At 42.3% G+C, this 9,330-nt stretch overlaps 1 protein-coding gene across 2 annotated transcripts; it reads right to left on the bottom strand.

Annotated features, from left to right (window-relative positions):
• Positions 1 to 1,837: 1,837 nt before the first annotated feature.
• BORCS7 (BLOC-1 related complex subunit 7) lies at positions 1,838 to 7,871 on the bottom strand. Of its 2 annotated transcripts, XM_069098857.1 has the most exons (5): positions 7,629 to 7,867; positions 4,544 to 4,606; positions 4,391 to 4,434; positions 3,147 to 3,167; positions 1,838 to 2,180 (listed from the first exon to the last, which is right to left on the bottom strand). In XM_069098857.1, exons 1-5 carry the CDS (start codon positions 7,764 to 7,766, stop codon positions 2,129 to 2,131), a joined length of 318 nt encoding a protein of 105 aa, XP_068954958.1. In that variant the 5' UTR covers positions 7,767 to 7,867; the 3' UTR covers positions 1,838 to 2,128. The 2 variants fall into 2 exon arrangements, with proteins under 2 accessions (XP_068954958.1, XP_068954959.1); XM_069098858.1 differs by lacking the exon at positions 3,147 to 3,167 and having other exon boundaries at positions 7,629 to 7,871.
• Positions 7,872 to 9,330: the final 1,459 nt, after the last annotated feature.

The following is a 9,330-nucleotide window of genomic DNA, read 5'->3' as shown; positions in this document are numbered from 1 at the left end:
GCATAGCTAAAGGGATGGCTAGGTTGTGCAATAGAGTACCGGCCCTGGAGTCAGGAGGACCTGAGTTCAAATCTGACCTCAGACACTTAACACAAGACTAGCCATGTGACCTTGGGCAAGTCACTTAACCCCAATCGCCCTACGTTTCCCCCTCAAAAAAAAAAAAAGAAAAGCAGAGCCAAAACAATTAATTAAGCAAACACCTATTAAGTGTCCACTGCAAGCAGAGTACTGTGCTGGGGAAGATAGATTAAAATCTTATATTAAAAATATATTCTATACATGCATATTTGTACATAAGCATATATAAATTTAAATATGAATATATATGATTTTTTTCAGTTGTTTCAGTTGGGTCTGATTCATGACCCCATCTGAGGTTTTCTTGGCAAACATACTGGAGTGGTTTGCCATGTCCTTCTCCAGCTCATATTACAGATGAGGAAACAGGCAAACAAGGTTCAGTGACTTGCCCAGGGTCACACAGTTAGTGTCTGAGGCAAGATTTGAACTTAGGAACATGAGTCTTCCTGACTCCAGGACTGGTACTCTATACACTAGACCAACTAGCTACCTATTTATACCACATATACATATATACCTATACACATATACATACACGTGTATATGTGTGTATATATGTATATGTGTGTTTATTTATTTAGCCCTGTCCTTATGGGGTTCACCACTCTGACTTGGTAAGTTTAATACTGTGTAAACAGCATGGTGCTTCATGAATGTAGCTCATATTATTATTTCAGTGCATTATCTATTGTATTATTTCATTTGCGCTTCCCACAACAATCCTATTAGGTAGGGTAAGTGCTGTTCTCTTTTTAAGGATAAAGAAACATACTCAAGAGACAGAGAGATCAAGTAGCTGCTGAAAATGGCTAAGGTAATGCTAGAACCTGGCTCTCCTGACCAGCAAACGCTAGCACTCCTGGCTAGTGAAATGGATTTTGCCTGAAAGACACAAATGATTATTTCATCAGAACTTAACTGTACATTGGACTTCTGTTTGCATTTCACTTAAAGTATGGTTTTCTCAAAAGTCTGTTTTCTCCCTTTGACATCAGTCAGTAAGTAGGCCCTCCAAGCCCTGTTTACAATCCTGGCAAACATACTTGGAATATGAAGACATGATGATGCTTCTGACCCCAAAATGGTCATATTACACGAAAGCTTTCTACATGAGAAAAAAAAATTATAGACAAGGATCTCTGACATGACACAAACTTGCACAACCACTATTTGCCATAAAGGATGGTAATTCAAATTCCTCTGCATTTGGCAAGAACGGCATGAAACAAATAAAAAGTTCACTGACAGCTTTCAGGATTACAAAATTAATTCAAGGCCGCTTAGGGATCATGAAGACAAAAAAAAAAATACTAAGAATTCAGGTCAAGGGAGGAGGCCACAGCTGGCCAGCTAAGGCACAGTTTGCCAAATTCTTTTCTTTTATACATATGAAAATTAACTATAATACATAAAACTCTAAATAATGCTTCTGAGTGAGCTGAGAAAACAGCAGGTATTTTGCCTATGGTATGGGCCATGATATCAAGCAAAGTGGGCCTACAGGTAAGCATTTAATGAATAAATACTGAAAGAATAAAGATAGGGAGTTCTGATCTTACTGAATGGGAAAACCCACAAATAGACTATTCATCATCATTCTTTCTCCACTTTGCCAGCTGGCATTTCTGAATTAAACCAGAATAACAAAGTATAGGCTAAATTATTAAATTAAATTATTACACTTATGCCACAAGACTTTCTACATCAAGATAACCTTGATGCTCAAAAAAAAGTGCTATAGAAATAACTGAGATTTCTTTTAATTTTGATTTAATTAAAATTAAACAGAGTAAGCAAAGAACTGAGGGAGAGGGAACAGGTTTATCTGCATAGAATCAAATGGTACTTCTAAGTTGATCCATGTAATCTGTGTTTTGCCTTAAATTATGTCTTTACATAGAGAAAGAAAACCCTGTATTCTGCGAAAAGCTATAGGCCATCACAACTCTCTCCTAATTGAACTGCTGGAACAGAAGATGGGGATGTGAGCCCTGTTTCCCCCTTAGCTTTGAGAAATGTGCTTTTGGGCCTTTAAGATGCCATTTCATTTCAGCAAATGCTTCAGCTGGTCCTGTAGATTTGAAGACAGCTCAACACTGCAAATCAGATGGAGAAAAAGGTTCACTTGAAATAAACAAGTAACAAACATTTCTTTTTTTTTTTACTTTAATTTTATAATAGGCTTTGTACCTGGGATAATACCTCTTCCTCCTTGCCCTCATATATACTATGAATTCTCAAATATTAATGCAGTCAACTTCTCATTAGTATGGACTACACTATATTCAGAATTTATAATCGTTCATGTCTTGGCCCCTAGCTTTACACTGCCAATGAGGGGGGAAAAGATTTGCTAAGCAAATTAATGTTATAAACAGGATTTCATAGGGCACATTTTATCTACCTGACCAATCAATCAAAAAGCATTTATTAAATTTATAAAATAAAAATTTATTAAATAAGCCTACTATGTACTAGGTATTATACTAGGAGCACTGAATATACAATGAAAGAAATAATACCTATTGGCAAGGAGCTTACAGAACCAACAATTTTATTAACTTGAACACATTAAATGCTTCAATTCAACAAATGTATATTATCCATTAGTATGTAAATGGATGTTGCCAATTAAAAGTGATTAAATTTGGTTTTAGATGCCATTTGGATAAACTGTGTTAGCAACCAGATGAGCTAGTATCTGAAAGTGAATGACATTTCTTTTATTTATTTTTGTCTTTTTGGAGGGAGGAAGGCAGGGCAATTAGGGTTAAGTGACTTGACCAAGGTCACACAGCTAGTACGTGTTAAGTGTCTGAGGCCAGATTTGAACTCAGGTCTTCCTGACTCCAGGGCCAGTGCTCTATTCACTGCACCACCTAGCTGCCCGATGACATTTCTTTAATGTTAGGGATACATAGTTCAAGATACAGAGAGTGTAAGTTAACCTGTAGGTTGACCTAAATTTCCCATCCAGCCAAGGCCCAGCTGCAGAGTTTCTGCAGGCTATCCTCCCCCCTTCCCCCAAGCTTCCCCCACCCCAGCCCTCCAGTGTTACTTACTTCTTCTGAATAGCTTCTTGCCTCAATAAGAAAAAAGGAGAGGAAAATAAGAATTATAATCTAACTCAGTTAGAATGCAGGACAAGGCATACAAGCTGAAATAAGTTTTTAGTTTTTGTCACATGCTGTATCACTGTACTTCATACTAAATGACTACTACTGACTGGGGAGTCCTTTATGGGAGTAGATACAGCTACAAAGATGGATTCCCAAGTCACAGTCCCTCTGGCACCGTCCATCACATTAATGGGATGTGATCCAGCAGATTACATTCAAAGCTCAAACTCATCCTGGCTATCTAAGGCTTGGAGACATCATGTCAGCAGACCCACACCCATGTGAAGAACAACCATGCATCATACTGTTTCTTAAAATATTAGAAGTTCAAATGCAATAGAACATTCCTCCAAAGGAAATCGATAAAACAAATTAACCACTCTGATTTCCTTCTCATAGGCTAGGCTGTAAAGATAAAAAACTAAACTGAAGCAAATCTGAGGAATAATAAATGAGGTTTCTTAAAACTACAACATGGACCATTTGAAGAATCTCAGAAAAAATGTCTCCTTTGGGGGCGGCTAGGTGGCACAGTGAGTAAAGCGCCAGCCCCAGAGTCAGGAGGACCCGAGTTCGGTTCCGGCCTCAGACACTTAACACCCACACAAAAAAACTAGCCGTGTAACCTTGGGCAAGTAACTTAACCCCAATTGCCCTCCAAAAGGCAAAAAAAAAATCTCCTTTTTAAAGCCATTTGTGTGACCTAAGTGTACTGGATACAAGTGCTTCAATGTGAGCCACAGTGAAGAGGCAGAGGGTGGGTGCAGCTTCCCAGTGTACATATCCTGGTCCCAAGTCAACAAAAGCTTCATTCCCATCATTACCACTGGGCCAGTATGCTCCTAAAACAAACTTTCTTCCCCTTTGGCCTACCCTGGGGATATCATGAGGAGGCACAGACCAGGCTGATCCTGCCAAGATTTCCCCTTCCTCTTCTCCTGCTTCCCCAACTCTCTCTGTAGTTTTGGGCATCTTTTCCAGGAAATAAACTTTGAAGTCACTCCCTACATACTGAGATACATACACACAAATACACATGTATACATACATGAACACACATGCTTGCGCACATGTGCGTGCACACACATGTGCTGAATCTCAAAAGCAGAAAGAAGCTAAGGGTAATGACTAAGTAGCAACTCAATGAAGGCTTGAGAAGCTAGCTCTGGAATTTACACCATACTTACTGATACTGAAGATGAGTTGTTATAATTGCCATTTTCCTTAAACTCTGTATGCAAAACAAACAAACACAGAAATATAACTGTCCACTTCATGGCAGCAACACAAACTACACTGTCCTTAGAAAACCTGACTCTTAAAAAGAAAAGACTTCTTACATCTTCTGAGTGCAAGATGGCATCTTCCTGCAATACCATGTTTCGAGCTGCCTGACCCAGCAGCTGAAAGACAAAAATAAAAATGGTAATAATCAACACAATTTCCAAACTTCCTGCAATCTTCTTAGTGCAGCTGTTGCACCCCTCCCGCCCTCCCTACTGCACATACACTCAAGATGGAATGGAGGCTAATTTTCCATTTGTTCATGTTGAGAATGCATTTCCTTGGCTCCATGGCAAGCCTGGCACGGTTTTGACATCTGTTCTAAAGGCCACTGCTTCAGAACAGAAGTACTCTGAAACTGCTGAGCTTTCTACATGGCTCATTAGCCAAGCGCTGAGATAGGGACTCTGACTTAATCCCTGTTTCTTCAGAAGATTGGGGGGGGTGGGGGCCGGCAGGACAAAAAGTGAAGCTGAGAATCACAAAACTTCAGAGTTGGAAGAGACCCCAGAGACCATCTAGTCTACCCGGTACCTGACCAATAATTTCCCCTACAATATCCCTAACAAAGAAATGGTCATTCAGCCTTGATCTGGAGACCTCTAATGAGTGGGAATGGTTCTCCCCTCATGAGACAGTCCCTTCTACTTTTTGATAGCTCCACTTCTTCAATTTTCCTTTACATCAAGTCAAAATTTACAACTTAAAGGTTCCCAGGATGTTAGATTTAGGGTCTGAAAGAATCTTGGAGGTCAACTAGTCCAAATCCTTCATTTTTCAGAAAATAAACTGAGGCCCAGAAACTGGCCTAAAATTAAAGAGGTCACAGATGACACTTGACACCTAAAAAAAAGGGTAATTCCTCTTCTATGTGACTATTCTCCCAAGCCTTGAAGACAGCCATTATGTTCCCTTCGGTATTCCCTTTTTCAGGATAAGTATCCCTAGTTCCTTCAACTGACATTCATAAGTGGCATGGGGCTCCACACACAAAAGTGTTTTGGCCTAACATGCTGCAGTTTCCCCTCTTAGCACACTGAGGCTCCAGCCACTAAAAATAAGCCCCAAACCTCCCTTATATGTTTCTCCTGGGTACAAGGAGACTGAATATTTCACCAATGCCACAGCCACAAACAATACCTCATTTTCTTCCCCTTTGTTACAACTTTTAAATGGTCAATTCTGGGTCCCCATGGAGGTTTATGGGTAGATGACCCATGGAAGAGTTCTTTCAGTAAGAAAGGTTGGTGTCATAAGCCAAAAGGTTCATTTATTCAGCCTGATGGAGTGGAAAAATAATAGATTTGAAATGAGAGCATCTGGGTTCAAATCATGACTCTGCTACCATATTGAGCTTGGGCAAGTCATGTCCAGTTCTAAATTCTATATAAATGTGAATATTATTGATACTATTACTTCACTCCAGTGGTTTCCTAATTCTAGGATCAAATACAAAATGATCTGTCTGGCATTCAGAGAAAGCCCGTCATAGGCTAGCCCCCTCCTACCTTTCTAGTCTTTTACACTTGTTTTACTCCTCACCATATATTCTTTGATCCAATGACACTGGTCTCCAGCTGTTCCATGAACAAGAAACTCTATCACTCAGCTCCAGGCACTGTATCTGGTTGTCCCCCATGCCTGGAGTGTTCTTCTACCTCACTCTGACTACTGACCTCCCTGACTTTCTTTAAGTCTCAACTAAAATCCGACCTTTTACAAGAAGCCTTTCCCAACCTCTTAATTTCAGTGCCTCCCCTCTGTGAATTATTTCCTGTTTATTCTGTATTGCTTGCTTTGTTTGCAGGTTGTCTCCTCCATTAGACTGTATGCTCCTTGAGGGCAGGGACTGCCTTTTCCTCTTTTGGCATCCCCAGCACAGTGCCTGAAATGAAGTTGGGACTTAATGTACTGATAGTACTCATTTGATTTTCACGACAACCCTGTGAGGCAGTGAATGTAAATACTGTTATCCCCATTTTACAGATGAGGAGATTTAAGGATCAGAGGTGAAATAACTAGCCCCTAGATGGATGGCCTAGGAAGAAGCAGGGCTGGGACCTGAATCCTGTTTTTCTGACTTCAAGTTCTGTGTTCTCCCTAGTACACTATTCTGCCTGAGTCAAGGAGCCCTGAAGCTGGAGGGGAAAGCCAATAACATGTTAACAGTTGGTCCACGAAAGAAGAGTCCATCTATTAGCCAAGGGAATTAGTCCTTAGAAGGCATAAATCCTTCCTGGTGATACAGAAAGTGACAGGAATGGTTGCAGGATGGGACATGGGAGGTCAAAGGAAGGATTCTGGCGTTCAGATCCAGGAAGGGCACGCACACTGGAATGTGGAAAGCCTCCCTCGTGTGCAGGTCAGTGGTCTCAAGGTCCCTGCACTTTAATGACCAAGGACAGCAGGGCCTTGCACACGAGGAACACATTCCAAACGTGCGCTCAACAGAACTGGGCAAGCCCTTTCCCATTTCTAAGGCAATTTCCTCTTCTCTGCGAGGAGCCTCAGAGCTCCAAGGTCACTTTCAGTTCTCACATTCTCGGCTCCCATAACCCCAAAGAACAGGTTCAGACGAGGGGGTGTAGTGCGGGGAACATTGGACCTGGAGTCGGAACCCCGGGGTTAAAGTCTTCTACTGGCTGGGCGACCCTGGAAAATCACTTAGCCTCTCCGGGCTTCGTCCACGAAATGCAGGGCTTTACACGAGCTCTGAGATCTTTTAGAACCGTCACAAAGTGAGCCATTGGACCACAGATGATTTCTGGGATCTTCTCCTTTCGGATCTAATGATCCTATTAGTGCCTGGGCGACTGGCCTAGACGGACCCTTAAGTCCCTTCCAATTCTGGGACTCCTCAAAGCTCGCTATCCCACTCACGATCCTTAAAGACACAGCCACACAGTAGATGTGTAGATCCCACCACGCCCACCACGTCTGTCTGCTGGTCTCTTCCTCTCCTGGACTTCAGTTCCCAGGATGCACCACTTTATCTTCAGGCTCACAAGTTGCGACACTGAAGACGGTTGGGGGGGGGACTACAAATCCCAACATGCAGCGCGGCTTCCGCCCCGCTTCCCCAGCGCTCGCCCAGAGGTTTCCCTCCCCATCCCCCTCGCCTGGAGCAGCCTTCCCTCTCACCTCAGAGCTCCGTGAGCCCTTCAGCACCTGCTTGGTGAGGGCGATCACGTCAGTACCGCAGGCATTCACCTTCTCGGTGAGCAGCCCCTTCACCGACTGGCCAAATCGCGACTGGGGATCGGGCGCCCCCGCCGCCATTGCAGTGGACAGTCTGTGGTTCCGTTGCCGTTACGGCAAGGCGTTGGGACCAAGAGAAGCTGAAAAGCAGTGTGAATGGAGAAAGGACCTAGGGCGCATGCGCCTAGGACACGGCTGGGTTTGCCTGCTGGGCGTCTTTGTGAGCATCCTCAGGAGAATTTGTCCTACATCCTTTCCTCGGGGAAGAAGCCTCCCTACCCCGCCTTATTCAGGGCTAAAGCAAATAGCCACTGCCCATAGCTACGTGTGACTGTAAACGGGAAAACTTAACAGTGCATTCCCCTAACTTTTATTAAATCTGTAAGGAACAGTGCTTTGTGGTAGTCTGGGAGACAAAACACGGCATGCCTTGCCCTCGTGGAGCTTACAGTCTAATAATGCAAAGTAAAATGCTATCAATGCAAAAGGGGACCTACAGAGTACGGTGAAATCAAATTACCCTTAAATTGGAGGGTTGAGAGGTGCTTCATTATGGGAAGACAGGGAGAATGTTCTAGATTGAGAGACCCGGCTTAGACAGGGAGTTGAACTCTGAATCAAGAAAACCTAGGTTCAAATCCCAATTCAGATATTTGATAGATACGCCACCCTCAGCAAATCTCTAAATCTGAGTTTCATCTGTAAAATGAGGATAACAATAGCACCCACCCCTTATTAGTTGTAAAGATCAAATGAGAGAATCTATGTAAAGGGTTTTGCAAACCATAAAGTGCTTTATAAAGGAGGTATAATAGTCCCTCTCTTTTCTTGGTTAGACCTTTCGTAACAACTTCTTAACCAGTCTCCCTGCTTCCAGTCCCTACTCTTTTCACACAACTACCAAACTCATCTTCCTAATGCACAGGTGTGATCATATCACTCCCTTGCTTAAAAAACTTCTGTAGCTCCCTATAGCCTATAGGATGAAATGCAAACTCAGCCTGTAAGGCCCACTATAATCTGATACCAATTTACTTTCTAACTTTATTTGACATTAATCTCCTTTGTGTACCCTACATTGCAACCTATTTCTTATCACATTCAGCAGTTCCTTGGTATCCAGACCTTGGTGAAGACTCCATTAAATCTCCCAAGCTTTGATTATACTCCCACCTTAACTCCACCTATTGAAATTCTTTTCCTTCAAGGCTCAGGTGCCACCTCCCCTTGAAGCCCTCTCTGGTCCTCTTTCCTGGAAGCATTCTCTTTCTCCTCAGATTTCTGTAGAGCACTTTGTTTGGACCTCAGTTTTTACAGAATTTCAGAGTTGGAAGGAAATTTAGTAACCAATTCATTCCTGAAAAAGAATTTCCCACATAACATACCCAACAAAACTTGACCTGCCTTTGCCTGAAGACCTCTGATGAGGGAGAACCCTCTCCATTCCAAAGCAAACCATTTCACTTCCCACCAACTCTAATCACTAGGGAATTTTTTTCTTACATAAAGCCTTAATTTGGCTCTTTGCAACTTCTGGCACTGACTAGTTCCTTACTAATTCTTTACTAAGAAGATTGTATCATATAACCTATATCAAGTTGCTTGCTATCTCTGGGAGGGGCAGGAGGGAAGGAGAGAATTGAAG

This window comes from Petaurus breviceps, unplaced genomic scaffold, assembly GCF_028583685.1.
Source record: "Petaurus breviceps papuanus isolate PSGF00001 unplaced genomic scaffold, PetGlider_PUasm1.0 37, whole genome shotgun sequence".
Classification (NCBI taxonomy): Eukaryota; Metazoa; Chordata; class Mammalia; order Diprotodontia; family Petauridae; genus Petaurus; species Petaurus breviceps.
Note: the sequence above shows the minus strand (reverse complement) of the source record. Positions and strands in the feature narration are given on the sequence as shown.